General features: G+C 39.2%; 2 protein-coding genes across 3 annotated transcripts in view; one reads left to right on the forward strand and one right to left on the reverse strand.

Annotated features, from left to right (window-relative positions):
* The first annotated feature begins 11,969 nt into the window (after window positions 1-11,969).
* The window catches only part of LOC145467378 (BTB/POZ domain-containing protein 6-like), a 21,212-nt gene continuing 9,406 nt past the window's right edge, over window positions 11,970-23,775 (forward strand). The window contains exons 1-4 of the mRNA XM_081450936.1: window positions 11,970-13,294; window positions 17,195-17,245; window positions 17,779-17,874; window positions 20,320-23,775. The exon at window positions 20,320-23,775 is cut by the window's right edge and continues 9,406 nt beyond it. Of these exons, the coding sequence (XP_081307062.1) occupies window positions 12,405-13,294; window positions 17,195-17,245; window positions 17,779-17,874; window positions 20,320-20,509 (1,227 nt within the window). The 5' untranslated portion in view covers window positions 11,970-12,404 and the 3' untranslated portion in view covers window positions 20,510-23,775. The remainder of the gene's footprint in view (window positions 13,295-17,194; window positions 17,246-17,778; window positions 17,875-20,319) is intronic.
* Window positions 21,139-23,775, reverse strand: part of LOC145467380 (uncharacterized) — a 14,145-nt gene continuing 11,508 nt past the window's right edge. Inside the window, exons 1-2 of one of the 2 annotated variants that reach the window (XM_081450937.1) lie at window positions 22,521-23,775; window positions 21,139-22,197 (exon numbers count right to left, since the gene is read on the reverse strand). The exon at window positions 22,521-23,775 is cut by the window's right edge and continues 11,508 nt beyond it. The gene's annotated coding sequence lies outside the window, so the exon portion shown is untranslated. The other variant, XM_081450938.1, reaches the window with a different exon arrangement.

Here is a 23,775-nt window from a genome sequence, read left to right on the forward strand (position 1 = left end):
TTATATCTTTTAGGTTTATTTTGAGGACTCCACGGCAGAAAAGTTGTGTTTTTCTTTCAGACTCTAGGTAAGAGTTAAACAAGGTTCTGATCATGCTGGCAACATTAGTCAGCAGACATGTTCAGTCTTGCTTTATTATCAACGTTATCGTGACGTTATTGCTATGTTATCGCCGTTATCGTTATCGACGTTTGTTGTCGTGGCGTTATCGCGATGTTATCGTGACCTTGTCGTTATGTTATCGTCGTTATCGTCATCGACATCATCGTTATCATGACGTTATAGTGACGTTATCGTAGCGTTATCGTGACGTTATTGTATGCTAATTAGTTGACCTGTTGATTGTTCAAAAATGCCAGGAGTTTATTCCAAAATCAACAAACCAACCGGAACAGATGATGCTTTTCTTATTAGCTTCAGTTTCCCTTGGAGGAGGAACGAAAAATGGAGAAATGCGCCAATGCTAAACAACTTTCCGACTTGACGTTTCAAAGAAGTGAAAAACATGTACCTCCAGAAGTAGTCCACTACGAAAAAAAGTACGCAAAGCGCAGAGATCGTTGAATGACGCGTCCTCATAATTGCAAATACCGGCCGGCGAAGTACACAAAGTTAAGAAGGACTTACATCAGAAATAGCCTTATTTTTTTGTTTACATATAGATGGGCATATACCGGGGAGGCTTATAAACCGGGGGGGGGAGCTAATAACCGGAATTTACGGTATGTTATATGGTGTTGTTCAAACCGAACGGCACTGATTTGTTTTTTCTTCACATACAGGTTGGTAGTAAAACAAAGAACACCTTCATTTATAATTCTCATTAAAGAGTCTTCATTCCGGGCAAGTTTTCTTCAGCGTTATCAAGTGGAGCGATGACATAACCCAACTCGACGTCGGGAAAAACGGAGCTCGCCTTCGTCAGATCCACGTGAAATACCGAAGAGCTTCCGTTTCTCGTCTTCCAATCAAAACATAGCGCGATAGCTGACGAGCACTCCGTCGTCAGCTCGGTGCCACGCGCCTACGTCATCATTCTGCCAGGCAACAGCTGTGCTGTGAACCGCAGGCTCAGCTGATTCTGAACCAAGCTGTCAGATTCTGCGACGAACAAAGAATGACGAAAAGGGAAAAAGGCCTCTTGTTACAATATTTCCTCGCTTTGTCGCGTATTTCTTATTTGTAAGTACCTTGACTGATGGGAAAAGCAAAGGATTTGTGATATTTCCAAAACTATTCTTCGCTCTACACATCACACAATGGGAGGATTTATTATGCATATTGCATAAATTAGATATTATTTATTCTTTTCAGTTCCTGCTCCTTGAAAATTTCAATTATAAATGTGGCTAGCATATAAATTTCCAAATTTCAGAGACAAAATTTAAAACAAATTACTGCATCTTAAAATTCGTGTCACTCCAAAGATATGTCGCATCATGAATTATAAACAAAGACATTTTCTCTAGCGTCTTTTGTCTACCTACCTGTAACTTTCTGTTAGAGTTCGTGTGAGTTGTTGCTATGGTAACAGAGCTAGGCCCCGCTGCTTCATTTACTTTACAACCTCGTCCCCAGGTTCTTCTCCTGGACGGTTTTCAAAATGACGGCTCGTTGGCTCGTCGTCTCGCAACACTTCCTACCGTTGGAAGGCCTCTCATTTCTAGTGTTACCCAACGAGCTGACTTAGAATCCGAATACACCAAGGAACAAAATCCTCAGGAAGTATACAAAACGTAGCCCTTTTAAACTGTTTATTTTGGGGAGAGCTGGATCTTTCAAAACGTCACAGACAGCAGCACCAAAAAATCTGCCTTTCTTCATTCTTCATAAAGCGTGAAATCAGGGGCAAATTCAGACCTTCAATGGGGAAGGTGAATAGACCATTTTACAGTTGCCTGCTCGGTAACCTGGCCTTTGAATGGCAGCGAGGCTGGAGGTGACCTTGCTTTGATACAGACCTCTCTGCTTTTATCATGTAAATGCACCTAGTTAGCATTGGGACTGACAAAGTGATGAGTACTGAATACTGCTAGAATCGTATCAAAACACTGGCTGATTTTTGAATCAGGAAAAAATTCTTCCGCCGTTTTTTGAACGGGGAAAGTTCCTTCCCTTTTGCGCGCTACCTCTTGCATTTCTGCGCTGGGATCCACGCGCCAAACAGGGTTTTTTAGCGTGAACGATTAAAAGATATTCTCGGCAATAAAGCCGTTTCTACTACCACTGTCTGCAACAATGTGGTGCGGCTTCAAGTCCAAGGATTTCGTCAGGCTGGGAAGAATTCCTTCAAAGATTTCTTTGTAGAGGTATTGGTAGTTGTTTGCTACCGAGCGATAGTATTCTGGGAAAGAAAATACAAAATTGAAGTTCCTAAGGGTTCAAGAAAAGTTTCAAACAGTCCCTAGTGCGCATGCGTTGAATATGCCTTTCCTTCTTAGGTCAATCACTTATCCACAGCCCGCGTTCCTTTTGACCAGTGGTTCTAGCATTCTATCACAATTGCCGTTCTCTTAGTGGCTGCGCTACTCAATATATAGTGATAGTGAGTAGCCTAGCAGTGTGCGCTTGTTGACAAAATGGCTGGGACTTTGAAGGGGATTTAGATTTACTGACTATAACAATTGGATGATTCGCTTTCGATTTCCATGTGTGATAGTAGAATGTAATGAAATGGCTAAGTTGCTTTCTAAAGCTTATATATTATTCACAATTTAAATCTGCTCTCAGACAAAACTGGAAAGGAAGCCTCTGCACTTGAACTTTAGTGAAGAGTCACCGAAAATGAGTCCCAAAATTGACAGTGATTTCGTCTTTTATTGATTTTGGTGAATGTTTTGAACCCAGGAGTATCATTAGTTCGTATAGTGTAATCGTCCGGATGAGGGTAGTTCTGAAAAGAAGTCTTGTTGGTGACTGACGTTTCGACAACCTGAGCGGAAGTCATCTTCAGAGTCAAGTGAAAAGTGTTTGTCAATCTTCGATATTGTATGTCTGATCCGTTGATTTTATTCACATCTTTTTTGCATTTTTCAATTTTGATCATCTTATAAACATTTTTTACACGGCCCCATAAGCTCTATTAGCTTTAGAGCCCAAGATGTTGTCGTTGTTGTTGTTGCTCTCCACCCAAACCCTGACCGTATAATCACCCAGCTTGCTATTATTATTTACTGAACTTGGCGCTTTATTTACGTGCCGTTTCAACGAAACATGGAGTAACTAACAAAATGGTTGAATATCTGCATCATCTATATTTTGGCTCAAAATACCTTGCACAAACGTCTCAGTAAAACTGGACTCTGTTGAACCTCTAGGCCTCCCCCCCCCCCCCCCATCCCTCCACCTCACCCCCTAAACGTCCAATTAATTGACGCTTTAAAATCACGGCATAACTCGAACCTTCAAGGGAAATTGAAAAGGTTCGAGTTATCGGGGGTTGAAAACATATGACTGGACTGATAAGGAAAAATGATGTTTACTACTTTCGGGATGTACTTAAAATCAGATGGCTTCCAATTAATGAGAGAAGAGATTTCTACCTCCTAAAATCATGTTTTGAAGCTCTGCATAACACTGAGACTTGGCCAGATTATCTAAGAATAATAAAACAGGAATGTCGCAAGGAACTGCGCTCAAGCAATTCCATTAGATTGGTGGTCCCGACCGAAAACGGTACTTTCCAAAATAACGCGTCGAAACTATTTAACAATTTACCAAAATTTATTAGGAATTTACCAAAATTAATTAAGACTCTTAAGGAAATTTTCATGTAATAGAGTACGGAGTGATTAGTCAATTTTACTTTAATTTCAAATCTGTTAGTATTTTTTTTCTAGGATTACCCCATATTTTCATTTATCACTCTTATTGTTTTAATTGTAAATATTTTAGGCGTAATTTGGGTTAATTGTAAATAGTGCAATTTAACAGAAGAGGCATCTAGTGGATCTATTAAATAAACCATTATTATTGTTTTTATTATTATTATTATTATTATTATCATTCTTATTATTATTATCATTATTATCATTATCATTATCATTATCATTATCATCATTATTATTATTATTATTAAAGTTCGTAACCTTTTTTGTTTACACGATCGACGAAATTCCCGCAACTTCTACTGCGGGACTGTCGCTGTGCCGTGCTCTTCCTGCATCACAAAAAGCCAATGGTGACGGCTTCCGCATCCTAAACACTGAATCTTAGAATCACAATTTGGCGCCCAGCGACTCGCACGCCGTAAAAATATAAAGCACCGGACTTGCTCAAAATGGCCTTCCTTGCCTCCATATTGGTCTCAACAGCGCATACCGACGCCCGATGATTTCCCTTGGAGAATAAACAACTGAACTCCTTGCCTTCTTCAGACAACAATGCACTCGCAGTTCCCACTCCAGTTCCTGGAAAGGGTGGTTCCTTAAGGCTTGTACAAAACGAGTCCTACCATTCCTCCCAACGTTTTGGATCCTCGTTAAATTTATTTAAAGTCAATTTCCGCAGCTTGAATTTATTTCCACTTGATTTTATCTCCTGATGCATTTCTTGACTCTGCGGATCGTGCACGACTTGTCAACTCTGTAATTTTAACAGCGCTTCGTGAATTTTCCCGTGAAAATTTTCAGACTAATCCTTCAATTTCGCTCTCAACATCTCAATCTTCGACTGGAGACAAAATAAATTCATCGAGTGCCTTCAAGGTCACCAGCTTTTCATTCAGGGTGATGCTAAGGCGAGTTATCCTGTCTTTTGCGCTCCTAGATCCATCGTATTCTGTCAAAACTCAGTGGCTGATCTAGGAGAGGGGAGGGGCCCGAGAAGAAAGGAAGAAAAGCCGGCAGGGCAAGCAAAACAAAACCGCTTCCCCCCCCCCCCCCCTCCCCCTTTCTTAGCTCAAGATCTGGATCCACCACTGAAACTTCATCCATGATTGCGAGAATCTTCGTTTCATTGAAAGAGTCATTGAAGTAAACACATTTTGCAGGTTAGGCTTGTTTTTCGCAGCAGGGGCGAAAACAAATGACATCATCGAAAAGCAAGTGCAGACGGGACGGTTTAGTTTTTGGTTGTGATTGTGGACCATGCAATAAACAATAACGTGGCCTGTTTCGTCGGGATGCCAGATGACGTGCTACATAACTGGGACAATTAATGTTCCCGAACAAAACTTTTGAATCTCGTTGGCTTGAGGATGTTTACTGTGGGAACAGCTTTATTTCATTGGCTACATTTGTCCTGGGATTTGTTGATTAGTTCCAGTGGAGACAAATAGTTCAGTTAGCAGACGCTCCCCCCCCCCCCCTCATGAAAAGTTCAGTCTGTATCCAGTCGAAATTGCTCGGAAAAGTACTCTAAGCCATAAGAGTAAGCCTGAACCAAGGAACGGTAATAGAAATGTTGTCTACTTTTATTCATCAGCGGAAATATTAGAATCGGTCGCTGGTTGCTCGGAGTTTGTTTACGATAAGGGAAGGTACGTTTTTATTGGGGGGGGGGGTTGGTCGGGGTATTTTAGAATTTTTTACGAAAAAAGTCGTAGCCCTCCCACTTCCCAGAATGGATTAATGCATGACCCTTCACAAATACCTTCACAAAAACATCTGACCCTCCCTCCACCTCCTCCAAGACAAAAATAACTGGAAGTGAAAATAACTAACCGGAAGTGTTATTCACATGACCGCGTCTGCGCACAAAACAGTTAATTGCGTGGCGCGTGATTGCACGGTGAAAACTTGAAAATGGGTAAGGATGTGCGAGGAATAGAAAGAGGGAAATGCGCTTGTGGTGAATGCCAGGATTTCATGAGGTCAGATGGAGCAACTTGCTCAGATTACAGTGCTGGAAATAATTTTTCTTCTTTAACAGGACATGTGTCCTTTCAAATCTTTATTTTGGTCGGACATCTTATCAATTTGACCGGACATTAATTTGCATAATTGATTAGCATAATTAATTAACATAAGGAAATTTATTAGCATACTGCAAAGATTTTCAATACAAATCGTTCAAAAATGTATTTAAATTTGATTTATTTATCACTTATGATTAACTAGATGATTTTACCTACTGGATGACTGCACCAATCTCTCCTGGTTATCTCCTGATTATATGTTCTTCAAGCAAACTTAGTTTTCTACGCAGGAGCCCATCACTAGGAGTGTGCAACTTCCTCAATTATTCCTGTTCCGGTGTTTTCACAGACCGATATTTTTTTAGTTTGAATTTACCGCGAATTCAGCCCCCGCAGCAACCTCAGTGACCAATCACAAGCACAGACTTTATAATTTCACCGGAAGATTATGTTACCATGTCCACCTGAGGCCTCCATTTTTCCCCTTACCGATGCGCGCTCATATAGACCGGAACTGACCTTTTTCGAAGGAAAAGAAGCCTAAAAATAGACCGGTCTGTAAAAATACTGTGACATAGGCTTAGTATGGGAGTTGCAGGGTCCTAACGATGGGCTCCTGACCAAAGTTGACTCTAGGGTACATACATGAAGGGCTAACAGCATATCGCAATCCACGTAATGGATAATAGGGCGATTTCTGAAAAGTACTTTATTTGGCAAGTACAGGAAAGATGAACACTTCTGCTTTATGATATGGCAGAAGCCCATAGTGGGCTCCTGGATATGGCTAAAACTGTCAGTGCAGAGTCAAGGGCCCAAAATTTAAAATAATGCTTGAGTAGCCATTTGGCGAGTAAGTGATAAAAATCAAGTGGAATTTTATTCAGAAAAGAACTCAATGTATAACATCTGTAAAGAAAAAATTTCCAAGACCTTTTTGGCCGCTAATTTTGTGTATGCATAACAAAAAACACAATCGGTATGCATACATGACGTACTCAATGCTCAAGGGTTTGCAATGCATTATAGGGCGATTTCAAACACGATCAGCCGTTTGCAAGTTTTCCGATGTGAGGGAATCCCTTACAGCAAAGCAAAAGGATACATTGCTTTCTTTTCTTATGTTGAATGATGTAGAAGCAAAGATCTTTCACTATGTATTTCTGGAAGGACATAATGACTGAGAAAATAACCATTATTGTCAACACAGCGAAACGTAGTCGCCATTTATGGTAGCCTGTGAACGCAGACATATTTTCGGTTGTCGACTAAACCAGAATTTTTGGTCGCCAATGATGAAATTTTAGCTGCATTGGCGACTGCACCGGTCGCAACTTCGAGCCTCTTTAACAATTTATATAACCAAATTTTATGGATGGACAGTAGGTGTTGGTGAAATGTTCGGACATCATGTCCGATCAAAATGTGAAATTGGCCGGACATATTCAAAATTTGGTCGGACAATGTCCGATGACCGACTGTTATTTCCAGCCCTGGATTAAACGATTGTTTGAGGAAAGTGAACTAGTCAGTAGGGACAGTGAGGCTATTAGGACGTTCTCAGATAAATACATTGTACCCGAAAAGCTTGTGGCAGACTATGTTGAGCACCTTGCCCAGATAAAAATGCACAAGGAGAAGAAGAAAGAGGAGACTGAAGGGAGCGAATGGAACGGCTGAACCGGGAGTACAATGACATTGACTGGGTTGGACTGTACAACTCCGATCAGCTGTCGTCCTTGAGGGTGGAAGAGCTCTCGTTGTACTTTTCCCATCACAAGATCACCTTCAAAGGCAAGAAAGCTGAAAAGGTCGCAATGATCAAAGCGCACATTGGCAGCTTGCTGTACGAATCAATGGAGTGTCAACAGCCTCGGCAGCCCCCGCTAAGAAATGTGCAGCAACAAGTGACCTCATCACTTTCCGAGGTTGAAACTGACTCGCAATTAAGTGATGTGGTAGATCAAATTGTCGGTTCAAGCCCGAGTAGCTTAAGTAACGAATCGTCACCGAAGACTGATTTTATACCAGAACCCCGCGCGGAAACATTACTGCCTTCAAAATATGGACGAAAGCGGGCACTGGTCGAGAGAGACAATTATGTTAGTTTGGACAAGATAGTTTTTTGATATAATATTTCAACACCTGTAAATAATTTAGATTAATCTTGACTGGTAGCATTGCTTGTATATACAAGTTTTAGGTTCTATACACTTCGCGTGTTTGTTAACAAATAAGAGTCAACTAAGATACATGGAGTAATTTTTTCCTTGCCAAAAAAACGGTGATCTTCCCCCGGTTGCGAATAAAACAGGTTTGACCCTCCCCAATTTGAAAAAAAATGTACTAATGACCCTCCCCTCCGAAGCTCCGGCCCACCCCCCCCCCCCCCCTTCCAAATAAAAAACGTACGTCCCGTAAGTCAGCTCCGGTTGCAAATGTCAGCTAATATTCGTGCTTCCAGCTGAGAAAACTATATGTAAATTATACTTTTAGAAATTAGCTTTTGTGCTTAAACATGGCCAGTAAATGTGAAAATGTTTAGCGTGAAGTTTGAAGGCAAATGCAAATGTTTAGTCCTTTTAAACTTGTGAGTCTACGGAAACAGCACCGTCACGCAACGTATCAAGAAATCATGGTTTATCAGTCGAGAGGACCTCAACTTGTTAACCATAAATACACAGGAAAATACTGGGCTTTGTCATTATGTTATATCTGTCCGTAAAACTGCGGTTGTTGATGTAAATATGCTGATTTTAGCAATAGACGGGAGTTGAAAGTAATGAAATCAATCAAGTGTAAATTTTCTTCCGACAGTTGCAGACTGCGGCGCGAAATGAACAATGTTTACTAAAATTCATATTCTGCAGAAATTGACGGGATTTTCAGCTGATCGAAGGAATTTCAATGTGACATAATTTAAATATGTAGTTGCAGAAAGTTCTGTCCGAGAACTGGAACTTTGTATGATTGCTGTATGATTGATTGATATGATTGATTGTTCCTTATTCATCCAAGAATTTCGCGCATATACAGAAAGCGAATGTTTACCCACCTTATAACAAATCGCGCGTCAAAAATAAATACGGCAGCGAGTGTCTAAAAACACTAAGACTTAAGGCCTAAGACTCCCTCCGAATCTCAAAAACAAGTCAAAATTCGCCAAATACAACACCCGCTAAGAGTAATCACCCTAATGGCCGCCGCACAAAAACACTCAACCTTCTGTTAGTGGAACCACAGGCTACCCAAGCTATCAATGTTTTTTTTTTTGTTTTGTTTTGTTTTTTTGTTTTTTTCACTTTTATGCGAACGTTCAGCCTAACGTGACATATGGCATATACTATTACATAACGACCGAATATGACCGAATATGACTACGTGAAACGTGACAAGGTCTTTCTCTTAGTAGTGGAAACCCACAGAACGATAACTCGCCGAAATCGCGTTAGATCGGCTTTAGGAGCAAAGAATACAACACAGTAACAGGGTAAGTAGATTTTATTCACAAAATATAACAATAATTGTCTTTTCAAGCAAAGCCGTTGCATTCTCATACAAACCTTTATAAATTCAAACCGTTGTAATACGACACCTCCATATGCTGCAAGGCCAGAGTCACGTTTCGATTAATCAAATTCGGTCGTTATGTAATAGTATATGCCATATGTCACGTAAGGCTGAACGTTCGCATAAAAGTGAAAAAAAAAAAAAAAAGATAACATTGAGAGCTTGGGTCACCTGTGGTGGAACCCAGTCTACACGCCAAATAAAAACCACGTGACAAACGCCTTATTCTCGTGGACAAATAAATAAATAAATAAATAAATAAATTTCGCTGGCGTTGGCAAAGTGTGTGAAATCCCACACAAAAAGGATGTCACTAAAATTGGTAACGGGAAGTGGGGAACCGGGAACCAGGAACCAGGAACCAGGAACCAGGAACCAGGAACCAGGAACCAGGAACCAGGAACCAGGAACCAGGAACCAGGAACCAGGAACCAGGAACCAGGAACCAGGAACCAGGAACCAGGAACGGCAGTCTGGGAACGAGTGTGCAGCGGGAACCCGCCTAAGAATTCAACATGGCGGACAAAGAAAAAGAAAAGGGAACCATTTAGGGAAATGTTTGGAAGTGTTACGGTTGTGAACGTGAGTTTCTACCGGCAATGCCCCAGAGTCCAATATGGTACTGGGATAAACAAAGCATGAAATAGCGTCAGGGGAGAAAATCGAATCGGTATTTTCACATGCTACCCCAATCGGTCAGTACAAAATGCAGACTGCAGACTGCAAGACTGCAGACCTGGTACAAAATGCAGACTAGTTACGAAATGCAGACTGCAGACTGGGTCCCCGCCCCGATCGTTTCGCTCTCCGAATTCTTTTGTTTCGCGCTCGCCGAATTTTTTTTTCCGTCCTCGCCGGGAGCCTGTTCGCAGGCTAGTTTTTCGTCTGATACGTGACAACATGTCATCTAAAAACATACCGAGTGTCACGCAGTCGCTTTGTCGCGGTCATCTTTCACCAACATTAGCACTAGTGTGGAATATTCCTTGCTCGTAGAACAAGAACAAGAACGTACTGGGCACATGATCTGGGGGCACAGCCGGTAGAAACTCACGTTTACAACCGTAACACTTCCTCACATTTCCCCAAATTGTTCCCTTGAATTCTCAGGCGGTTTACCGCTGTACACTCGTTCCCAGACTCCTGTTCCCAGTTCCCTATTCCTCACTCCCCGTTATCAGTTTTAGTAACATCCGTCGAAACCGAAAGGATTTTTACACCCGCTTTCAGTGTTAAGTGCATAGGCGACATCTTTCGATCATCTCTCGACATGCCATCTCTCGACATGCTATGTCAACGGCTGAAATACAGTTTACCTGTGAGACTAGCAATTTTTCTGGTTATCAGCGGAACAAATGACAAGTATATGATAATTACTGACCTCAAATGAATGAAGAAGATTGTGGACTCCCGATTTATGGGATAATTCAAACGATTTTAGTGTAATCGATTGGGTCTCAATAGTGACTTCCGGTAGAATTGGGTCGCTACCGCTCAGTTAATAGGCACCTTAAGCAACAGACGTTTTCGTTGACGACGGCGACGTGACGACCGATAAGAAACTGGGGCTAGAACGGCTTCAGGTTGCGGTCGCGACAGCAAGTTATTTCTCGGGCTAGCATCACATCTTTTTGTTCTGTCCACTCCATCTACGAGTTGAAGATAAACTATAGTTGAAAAATAACTCGATGGAATTAAACCTTATACTATTCATGTTTTACTAAGAGATGTAAAATCATTGCGAAAAATAACGAAACAATTTAAGTTTATAATCTTTGCCTGCTTTGAAATGTCAAATGTAAAGAGCAAAAATTATTTTACGCATAAAACGTGTATTGCTAAAGCAATTAATTGCGATTTTTAACCAAAGTTTGTATCACCGCTTATTGAGAAAAAAACAGGTGTATTTTTAGACTGCCAAGATTACACACACACCTTAATGTGCTAAACATAGATTTTATTGCTAAACATAGATTTTGAACAAAATCTTAGCTCACTGCATTCGACACATTGATCGGCCGCCAGCTCTTTTGATAAAGAATCGTAAACAGCATTCTATTTGCGAAGGATGCAATAATCTTGTATGTACAAGAAATAAAATCCAGGCGAGACAATTTGGTAGCGCGAAGTTTGTCAGCTCTTGTAAACATTAAAAAAATACATATACACACTGTTCGAATACAAAATTCATCGAGTCCATTAAAAAAGCCTTTACGTTAAACGAAATACCAAGACGAGGGGATTGCCAAAATAAAATCAATGTTATTTCAAGCTATAGCAATCTACCGATTATACGTTGAGAAAATCTGAAAAAAACTAATTATACTAAGCGGCATTACGTTGGATGAAAGCAACCTCTTCGCTGAAGGCTAGTTTGACATGCGAAAAACAATTTTTCAGTTAAGAAAAAATGAGTCCAGGAATACTTCCAGAACATTGTTTTAAACATAAAGGAAATCATTATGCAATTTTACCTTGGTTCGCACCAAAATAGCACAAAAATAAGCTAAAAGGGATCAAAACAAAACGTTAAGTACTCACGTTTTCGTCGCGACGTGAAACCCCACGTTCTCACGTTCTCGACCTCAGGGCAACGTCAAGTCATAACGTGTTGTATATGCGCAGTGACGTCTCGAAAGAAATGTCACGTTTCCGGTTGCCGTCGTCAGGCCGGCGACGTCTGTTGCTTAAGGTGCATAATATTCGAAAGATGTAAACATTCAAAGCAGTCGATTTATCCCTCACAGAATGTTTTCTTGATGCTCCTAGCCTTAGTTTGATGCCAAATAAATCAATCTTTCATGACTAAAACTCAAGTTCGACCGTAAAGAAGCCACGTGCGCTTACATTTTGACGTATGCCAGGTTACATAGTAAAGATGGCATGTCAAGAGATAGTTGCTATGCGCGTAACACTGAAAGCGGGTGTAAGAATCTTACACTTTATAACATGAAATTTCAGACCTAATAGTTCAGTCATGTCTCTCGATGTGGCCAGTAAAGATTTTTGGAGTGCAACTTCCAGATGCACTATCGGAGAAAGATGCAAGTTCATGTTCAACAACGAGCTCTTGAGCGATGTAAAATTTGTCGTTCGAGACGCTGCACACGGAAGTAGAAGCATGAAGAAGATTCCAGCTCACAAGTTCCTGTTGGCGATCAGTAGCCCTGTATTTTATGCCATGTTTTACGGCGAATTGGCCGAGAAGAAAGATTCAATCGATATCTCTGATTGCGATCATGAGAGCCTATTGGAGTTGTTTCGTTTCATGTACAGCGATAAAGTGATCTTGAACGGAGACAATGTCATGCAAGTGCTGTATTTGGCCAAGAAATACATGCTTCCTTCCCTCGCTGACAAGTGTACAGAGTTCCTTCGAGAAAACTTGGATGCGTCAAACGTGTTCCATGTTTTGCCAGCCGCGCAGACGTGCGAAGAAAAAGATCTTGAATGTCATTGCTGGAAAGTGATCGATAACCAGACAGACGAAGCTGTGAAATCGGATGGTTTCGTGACAATCAAGAAATCATTGCTGGAGACATTAGTCGAAAGAGATTCGTTGAATGTGAAGGAAGTGGAGTTATTCAAAGCTGTCGATTGCTGGGCTACAAAGGAATGTGAAAAGCAAGGCCAAGCAGCAAAAGGTCGAGGTAAAAGAAGGATCCTTGGAGAACGGATCGTTAAGGCAATTCGTTTTCCTGTGATGGAGCAAGAGGCATTCGCCGATGTTGTCCTTGACTGTGATATACTGACAAAGGAAGAGTCATTCGAACTGATGAAGTATTTTAATTCGTTATTGAAGTTTCCTGTGGGATTTTCTGAAGTTCCAAGAGCTGGTTCTCATCATAATCGCCGAATAATAAGCAGGTTTGAATCTTTAGACAAATGTAATGGCGTTTGGTCTTATTCGTGCTATCCTAACAGTACTAGCTATCGCGATTCAATGCTTATCTCGGTTGACAAAAGCATAATGCTGCATGCAGTTCGTCTATTTGGTAGCGAACATAATGAATATTCAGTAACACTAGAGGTAATTGATTCCAATGGTGTTATTTTGGCAACTAAAACAGGCAAGTTCCTGTCCGAACTTATGCAAAGTGAAAGAGGGAAGTTCACGGCATTGATATCGTGTTCAAGGGGAGAGAAGGCCGTTGTAGCGGGAATTCATAAACATTAAGCAGCACCGTCGAAAATCGCGGTTTCCGCACTGTCAAGCTTAATGACATTATTGATATTCGTCCTCTGTTTATCAGTATGAACTAGGATGACTTCGTTGAAAGAAGTTCGCAATCAGCTCTTGATAATCCACGATGAGGGTGTGTTAAACGATGACGAACTTCTACTCTTGAACGATTTAAACCGGTCTAATGATCTCGACCAACCTTATGATTCCTTTCCTGATTTTAACTTCGATGGTTTCAAGACGACGATTACGTGTCCTAATTTCGCTTCCACAAACGCAACTTGCCCCTTCTCGCTGAGTTGTACAATGAAGTAAATGAACTTATTATCAGCAGATGTTAAATCAGACTGGCGCGACAAATGTGTGCCGACTGATAAAGATCTAAGTAAACCACTGATCTTACGACTGAAAATGGAAAGAGCTACACAAGTTTTAATGGTGTATACCGTTTTAAATGTGTTAGAATTTCACCATAATTAGCCATTTGACATTTGAGTTCTTCTTGAAAGGAAAAATTTCGATTGAAATTCGTGTAAGTTGTCTTTATTTACATAAGCTTTCAAAAGATATTTCACGGTACTCACATGTTCGCCGACTGGCTTGAGTTCGCTTCAGATTTCTCGACGTTTCTATAAAATGAGATATCTCACATAAGAAGAGATCTAGAAAACAAGCATTAAAGGTCCTCGAAATTAGTAACACTGGTTATTTAGCGTTGACACGGCAGAGGAAATGAAAGCGAAAACTCACGTTTTCAGACAACGCGAAAAGAGCTTGACTCGCGTCGCGCCCGAACGCATTCTCGTCCCCAGAGCCTCCGTTTCGTTTGGTCACGTGGTCGGAGAAACGGAGGGCTCTAGTAGCAGCCATTACCGGATGTCCGTAAATCACGGACATCCGGTAACGCATGCGTAACTTCGACCTGCATATCTGCTCATGCTCAGAAACTAATCCTGAGGGAGGGGAGAGAGGAATAGAGAGTATTCTTCAGATGTAAACAGATCGGAACGCTGACATGTGTTTTCACTTCGCTGAAGTTAGGTGATTTAGAGTTAAAAAGAGAGTAGAAAGCGGCCTTAAATGCCGTCGCCGCTTCAAACACGATTGCCAGCTTGTGTAATATTTTACCAACGGGTTTCGCGGTGCATTTTGTGGTGGACCGTCTAGAAAAATTCAGGAATCGATAGCTGTGTTCTTGTTGTTTCTTCTCTTCATATTCGATAAAAAGGAGAAGTTTAAAGAGTGAGGTGCAGTTGTGAAAGCTTTCAAGCAACGTAATCAGGATACGGCATGTATTACGTCTATCGATGACACGGTAAAATTTGTTTATGGACACACGGAAGCGTTTGTGGAAATCAGCCGTGGAAATTGCATCACTGACCAGAGGATTTAATTATAAGCCGTGCTGATAGATGAAGGGAAAACTTTTTTAATGGTAAGAACTATTTACTTCCTGGTTATTTACATAGGTTTGTAAGCTGCAGCAGAATAAAAATCTGTTGAACTCAGGAAAGTTTTGTTGTATTGGAGTTTTGCTCATGTTTCCTTGCAAGGAATGTAATAAAGGTGCTCACTTTCATATGATCTTTCATGTCCTCATTTTTTCAAGTAACCCAATTCTGTTCTATTTTTTTTTTTTTTTTTTTTACAAAAAAGGGTCTTACACAATCAACAGATCATTAAACTGTCAAATTAAATCAATCGATCAACTTTTATTGTGCATTATTTACAGAATTAATTTACATCAGTATTATAATTAAATAAATATGAGAAGAGAAATCTATTTTGCATATGGCTATGGAAAGAATAAAAAAAATATGTGTGGTAACCAGGGTATAGGGTAGCAATTGGCCTTTTGAAGTGGTTACTGCCTTGTTAAGAAAAACGCCAAGAAAAAAATAAAAGTCCTATGCCAGTTGTTATCGAGTGGTTATTAATATGTGTGCTGGGGGGCTTCCATAATGGCTCTGCAGCAATTTTAATTAGCTTATCTGGAACATCTAATGATGATTTTTGTACATTCAGGCTTAAGAAAAGCCTGTAGACATTACAAAACTAGATATAGGGCTATTCCACCATTTTGTCCCCCATCCCCCATTGCTTTTGTCGATGTAATTGTTTTTGTTCATTTTATACCTTTCAACCAGCTTATATAAAGTTTAATCTTTTGGGTACTTTCAACAACAACAACAACACCAATTTATTTCAGTACTCCCATATGAGTACATGGTGTTACCAAAAATATAATACAGCTAAAATGATGTAACTATAACATTGGTATCTGGCATTGGTATACATGTAGAGGTTCCTGATGTGAAGAGAGTGATTCATATTGGTGTGCCTCAATGTACATTAATTAAGGAAGATTTTTTTTTTTAGGAAACTGCATGAACAAAATGAATGGGAAACAATGCAATGTCATTGCTCTTTTACAATTCATGTTACTTCATGGTAATAACGCTCTTCAGCCTGTTATACAACCATGTGCAACAACAAATCTCAATGTATACTTTCTACGTCTTGTGGTTGATCAGAACATCAGCCACATAGCTTTACTATCAACAATGGTTCTTTCTCCATCTCCTTTTTTTTCAGTATTATTTATTGAACTGCAAGAGCAACATTCCTATTTGAATTATCCATAAATGGTCATCCTTTGAGGAATTTATGTAGCACTATTATGGTCTGAAAATTAACAAAGAATAGTAAATAATGGCAGGAAATAAATTATCTTTCAAAGGCTAACAAAAAGATTATGACATTTTTCTTATGGGGATATTAATGTAACTCTGTACACCTTTAATGTTTGATTTGTTTTTAGTAGAGATAATTCCCACATTACATTTGGAAACCCACTAGAAGCCCACTAGAAGAATAGAAGCCGTTTTCTATTAATTTTTCCCCAAATGTCAGACGTCCTGAGATTACTGCTCAAAAGGAATCTTTAGTCCATAACAGGTGTCTAGGTCATTACAAGTTTAAGATTGTAAAGAAAGTAAAATATATCTGTATTCCAGTTGATTTATAAGCTATAAAAGACGTGGATCTGGATAAAATAAGACTAAGTTACTCAGTACAAATAAAGTTTTACTCCCAGCCATAAAACTAATATTCAGCGGTTGTTGCAACTGTTTGGTAACCAAGCTTTTATCGATCGAACCGATAAACTGGCTTTTGAGCAGGATGGTTTACCAAACGGCAACTCTCAAGAAGACATCTATGATGTGTAAGATTTACTCAACATTTTCCGATCGTTATTTTATTTCTCTTTACTCTTGCCCCTCAACATCAAATTCGCAGGTGATGAGAATGTACGACTTCGTATCCTTCATAGGATGGTCTTATCTTAAGATGGCAAAAAACAGTTTTCAGCACTTTCCGTGACTAAGATTTTGATAGGTCATCATAACCACTCTTCATCAGTTAACGCTACTTTTTAGGCTTGAAGATTGGCTATTATTTTCTCGTGTTAAAAGCAACAACTGTTTTACTCGCTACACTCGTTCGTAAAATATAATTTATATCTTCGCGCCGCCATGCAATATAATGGTGATTGAATACTTTGTTCTTATTCTCTGTTATAGACCTGATATAGACCTCTCTGAACCTCAGTGGTTACGTGGGATACTTTACAGGTAGTGTACTGCAACGATTAAGTTCTGTAATCCCCAAATCGCAACGAACCATGAGTGTTCTACATTCATTAACAATTACTTTATGTTACAGAAAGTTTGTTCGGAGAGCTTTGACAATTTGAGCTATAAACTCCTCATCTGTTTGAAATTTTTTTTTGTCCTCGACTATTTCTCTAGATTTGTTTGGCTAATATTTATCCCTAATCGTACCTTTTTGGTACTCGTCGGTGGCACTATCAGGTGAGTTTGGTCAAGCCATTGTTCGCATTTTGGCCAGACGAGTCGGGCCGAAATATCCGTGGCGAGACCAAACGAGGCTGATATGGCAACGAAGAGTACCAAAACCGGTACGATTAGGTATTTACGGTAGTTAGTTTTCGGTCAAGTGAGCATGATATCGTAGCCATATCAGGAGAGTGACTTGATATCAGTAAACACGGCTTCTGTTGGTTAATTGCGAATTTAGGTACGTTAATCTACGAAATATGGGACGTATAAATTTGGTAATTTGTTTTCGTTGTCATGTTTTGTAGGACTGAGGCTGAAGCGCTCTTAAAAAACAAAGTCGACGGTACTTTCATGATCAGAAAAAGTAATTCGCGGCCCGGGAATTGGGCTGTCTCCCTCAAGTAAGTTTATTGTAATTTGTGCTCTTCAAGCCTGGTTTTCACTACTACATAAGCGCGAGCACAAGCATGAGCATAATGGTAGCGAGAAGCTAGGCCCACAATACAAGCATAAGCACGTAGGCATGCGCAGAATGGATAATTTAACGTAGAATAAGATGGCGGACTTTCGCTTATGCTTACGCTTACTTGACATAAGTTCAAGTACACACGTGAAGAGTGGGATGAGATTGATGTCGAAAATTGAACCGACGTGGTGGGCCGCTAATAATAATAATAATAATAATAATAATAATAATAATAATAGTAATAATAATAATAATAATAATAATAATCGACTGGAAGATGAGTGAAATCAAGAGGTTAGACACAAAAACAAGAAAACTACTCACCCTATCAAAAATGCATCACACAAAAGCAGATGTAGACAGACTCTACCTCCCAAGAAATGCTGGTGGTGGGGGTCTTATCCAATTAGAAGCCTCCTACAAAACAACCACGATAGGGCTCGATACATACCTAAAGAACACTGATGATGCCCTAATCGAACTAGTGCAAGAACATGATGGCAGAAAGAAATTGTACTCTATACAAAGGCAAGCAGAACAATTCAAACAAGAACTAGACCTAACAATACCAGATAAACAAGCAGAAGAAACAACCACCAAATATGCAAAGAGAACCAAACAAATGGCACGAAATAAGACCCAAGAAAAATTAACAAAGCAGTGGGAGGACAAAGCCCTACATGGAAGATACCCAAAGAGACTAAAGGAAGCAGATGTTGACCACCACAAAACCAACCAGTGGCTCAAAAGCAGTGGACTGAAGGCAGAAACGGAAGGATTCATAATCGCAGCCCAAGACCAAAGCCTAGCTACCAGATCATACCACGCCAGCATTATCAAAGACGGTACTAGCCCCCTATGCAGGATGTGTAACAAATACGACGAAACAATTGACCATATCGTGTCTGGGTGTCCTGAACTTGCGAAAACAGAATATACCCACAGACACGATAAAGCAGCCGCGTATATACATTGGAAAGTCTGTCGCAACTATAATATAAAGACATCAGAAAAGTGGTATGACCATGAGCCGCAAACAGTTACAGAAAACGAGGATGTCACGATATTATGGGACATGCCAATACACACAGACAGGAAAATAACAGCCAACAGACCCGATATAGTGATTAAAGACCACAAAACGAAAACCTGTAAATTTATTGACATGGCAGTACCATCAGACAGAAACACTTCCGTGAAAGTCAGTGAAAAACTATCCAAATCTAAGGACTTGGAAATCGAAACAAGCCGAATGTAGGGCATGAGAACGGAAACGATACCAGTTATCATTGGAGCACTTGGAGCTATCAAAAAGGGACTAGAAACTTATCTTGGAAGAATTCCCGGCCAATTAAGCATCAGTGAACTACAAAAGATAACCTTGCTAGGTACAGCACACATTTTGAGGAGGGTGCTATCAAGCTAAAAACTGGCTATCCCCTAGTGCCCCAGCACCATGGTTTGGTCTCGGCCCTAAGGACTCTAAGCAAACATTATGTGAGGACGATAATAATAATAATAATAATAATAATAACAACAACAACAACAACAACTACAACAATAACAATAACAACAATACCAATACCAATAACAATAACAATAGCAATAGCAATAGCAATAGCATTAGCAAGAGCAAGAGCAATAGCAATAGCAAGAGCAAGAGCAAGAGTAAGAGTAATAATAATAATAATAATAATAATAATAACAAATATTCAACAGGATGGCCCATTAGTGTATTAAACACTGTAATCAAAGGTGTCCTGTGAAAAAAAAAGTATAGTGAAAATATGGTGAAAAAGGTAAAAAAGGCGTACAAAATTAGTAAGAATGTTCACTAAAGCATTTGTTAAATAGAAACTTGTCTTGAAGTTATGCATCTAAATTCGATTGGTAGTTCATCAAGAATCTTGGTTCCTTGATAGTGAAAGCTCTTCTTCCCAAATTCAAGGCGAACTTTAGGTAGTTTCACTGATAAACTATTGCTCCTTGTGTTTTTAGAGTGAAGTAATCTTTCAAAGTAGGTCTTAAAGGGGGTGCAAACATTATTTTGAAGACAGTCGAAGAGAAACTGACTGCTTTTTCGCTTAATTAAGGGAGCTCAGTCGCGGTATTTTGAGTTATTTTGGCCTCATACAAAATTACCTTTAAACGGTAGGAAACCTGAAAACAACAGTTTAATAAGGTAAAAAAACACCAAAAACATAATGAAAACCATAAAGGAACAAGGATGGCTAAGGATAGAGAAGATTAACACGGATTACAAACGACGAACTTGAAAAATTCAGGCTAAACTTTTTAATATGCGCAAACCGTGACGTACTCCTTTAAGTTCTCTGCTTCCGTGCTTTGACTTAGCCGTACCATTTAATTTTGTCCTTAGGCACAGAGGTTGTGTGAAGCACATTCTAGTAGAGCGAGGTCCAGAAGGCTTCTTTGGTTTATCGGTGAAATGCACCACGTATCCAACGTTGGTTGATTTAGTGCGACATTATCACGAGAACACGCTACAGGTTCATAACTCCGAACTCGATACAACCCTTAAATTCCCCCTGGGGAGTTTTGTGGAGTGAAACTCGTAAAATTCCACTCGAAGCTTTGTATTCCGTGCAATTTTGGTCGAAGCGAAGGAGGCCTGTCTAGGGTGGTGTAACAAGGGAAGTTCCTTGTTCCCTGGGGGCAATTTCTTAGTTCCGATGGGAAGTCCATTGTAGTATAAACTTGTAATTGTAATTTATTTTTCTTTGCGCAATTGCGTAGAAATCATTTATATAATATATAATATATAGATTTGGAATGTTGTTACTAATGCAAATAATCCAACATGTACCGAACTAGGATTACATCAGCAGATTCAGGTGTAAGATGGTGTAATGATGAAAAAAGAGCGATGATTTCAAGGATTTCAGGGGAGCCACCAAAAATGTTGATCACATCACAGAACTGTCTTCTGTGCTTTTTGGTGGCATTTCTTGTTCTTTCTTAATGAGAAAGACAAGACATTGTTATTAATCATTATATTCTTTCTTAGTTAACATGGGGACTCCCGCGCAAAAGAGGTTTACAGATTTTTTTTGTTGTGGGGTATGACTGAAATGCAGTGGTTACAAAATACGCAGTCCCCAAATCTCTACCAAATGAGATCTCACAAAAATACCAAAATAGTATACACATGTAAAAAGTTCAAAAGTTTTGTTTTCTAACTTGATCCCCAAAGATAGTTAGCCATCTTCATTTTGTATGGAGTCTCCTCCTGCTGAAAGGGTTTGCACCATATCTCAAAGTATAAGTTTAAGCAAAATCACTCTGGCATGAACGATAAATATGATATTTTGTTGCAGATCATGAATACTTGCATAGGCTTCTGATAATAATTTTATTATTCAATTCCAAAGTGATTTGTTCTTTTTCTCGACTGAGATTGTGGACTACAGGAGCTGTTATTGGGTACCATTAATTAATTTTGCTATGAATAAATTATACCAAGAATTATAAGTAAGCTATGAGTAAGTTATATTATGTACGTGTATTTTGTCTGCACTACACAACCAAACGCACTCAAAGATTATGAGGCATAGGTACATTTGTCAGAAAAAGCCACCATATCCAAGATATGTTTTGATTGGCACATCAATTAAAGATAATTTACAGCAAAATGGACAAACAATACATCAATATCCTACATGCACCAAAGCTGGACATGGGGTTACAAGGCAATCATTTAAACAGCAGATTAAAATAATTTATAAATTAGAGAGCTCTATTTGTACAACACTAGGGAACAAATTAACCTTATTGCACGTTGCGAATGGCAAGGCTGTCGGTAGAATGTCACAAATTCCTCAACTCTTTCTTTCTACAAAAATACTAATCCTGCAACTTTGCTGAAGACCCAGTTCTCCATTTCGTGTTGGCAAAATATTAATTTATGCCATGCTCAATGCAGGTTATCACAAAATTGATTTAAGAGAAACATAAACCAAGCACAATAAATATCATTTTTAAGCCAAAAAAGCAATTATTTAACTAAACCATGACATGATGGGTAAATTATCTCTAAGAAAAACTGATTAACTTAACAGACACTTTAAATAATTAGTTAATACATATATCATAGGTGTTTCTTAATAATGTAATACAGTGTATCTGTCACAATGTTGCAGCTATGATATTACTACACACAGTATGGGTTGCAGAACTCAACTTCCAAGTCAGTTTGTTCGATGAACTTTGTGCAGAAATTATTATGGCATCAAGTTGTCTGTAAATATAGAGAAACCAAACAAAGCATTACAATCTTAAGTAATAAAGTATTGAACTCCTTTACAGGTATGTACAATGTATGTTCCATTAATATTGGGGATCTCTCAGAAGCTGCATCTATGATGATTTAATTTGCTCCCAGTGCATTTTTTTATGGAACTTTTTTGCACATTAATATCTCTGTCATAACAGTGGTCTCTGTGTTCTACAACAATTAGAACACAAGAAAATACACTCAGTAAGATATTGTTTACAATAAAAATTAATCCCTATATGCAATCTTAAGGACCTTGAATTTATATTTCTTTAGAAATATCTCACCTGGCCATGGTTGCTTTGAAAATCTGTGATGTTTTAATCCGGGCTGCCCATGTGTACACTGTTCAAATATTGACTGATAGGAACAGGGATGTACATGTAATCATACTGTATATAGCTCCTACTTGAACACCACTGAACATACAAAGACATATCAATTATAATTTATAACCAACAGATGACATTCCTTTCATTGATGTACAGTGTACTTCACTGTTAGTTGTTTACTGAGTGTCTACAGTAGTGAATCAAATGCTAGGGGGATGGTACCAAAACTTTCACAGTGGCAGGCTCTGCCCTGAGATGCAAAGCAAACATATATAACTGTTATGAACTTGGCGACTTGCTTTTGAGAGCACATGCAATTTGCTTTAAACAGGAAACTGGAATATTGCAGTACAACAATGTGCACAGTCCCAATCAAAGGGCCATCCAGGCTGAAAATCAGACTTTCTCAGGATAAATACTGATGTCCTTGTTGACTTAATCTGAATGTGCAGTTCAAGAAGATATTCACACCCAAAACCCATTCATGGCCAGTCATTAGAAATCCTAAAGTAACAGGAGGAGGGAGCCCTTAAAGAAAAAACCCTCTGTGTGGGGTATGAATCTTTTCTTGAAGAAAACAATGTCTGAGAAATCATTAATTACAAAATAATGTTTAAGAAATATCTTACCTGGTAATTCCAACTTCCATAAAATTTTGTAATCTAGACTGCCTGGCCAGTTCATATATTTGACAAGTTGACACTGGGTATGTTTGTAAATTTGTGTGCCTCAACATCACATTACTATGTAGTAGCATTGGTCAACTAAAAACAGCATAATTTGGTTAATCAATATACACTGTACATTATTACGTAGGTTGAAATATTGGTGTAGATCGTTGCACACCAACAGACACAAAAACTATTGGCAGCTGAATCATAACAAGTGAAAAACTGTGCATGAGACATTTACATGTACATGTAACAGCCCTCCACCTCAGAACCATCACAGATATGACATGACATTTTTAAAGTCTCTGAAATTTCAGATTATTCAAGATTAACATGGACGTACATCATTAAGGGCAACCCTGAGACGCTGAAACCGGAAACCGTTATCCGGAACCGGAAACCAGGATCCAGAATCCAGATATTATGAATGACGATAGAAATAATTCACTTCAGCAGTGTCTAATAAATAAATATGGGGGAAAATTATTTTGCTGTTATTTATTTTCTTGCCTTTACTTCAGCCACAAGCTGTAATTGCT

The sequence above is a fragment of the Orbicella franksi genome, chromosome 14, assembly GCF_964199315.1.
Source record: "Orbicella franksi chromosome 14, jaOrbFran1.1, whole genome shotgun sequence".
Lineage (NCBI taxonomy): Eukaryota > Metazoa > Cnidaria > Anthozoa > Scleractinia > Merulinidae > Orbicella > Orbicella franksi.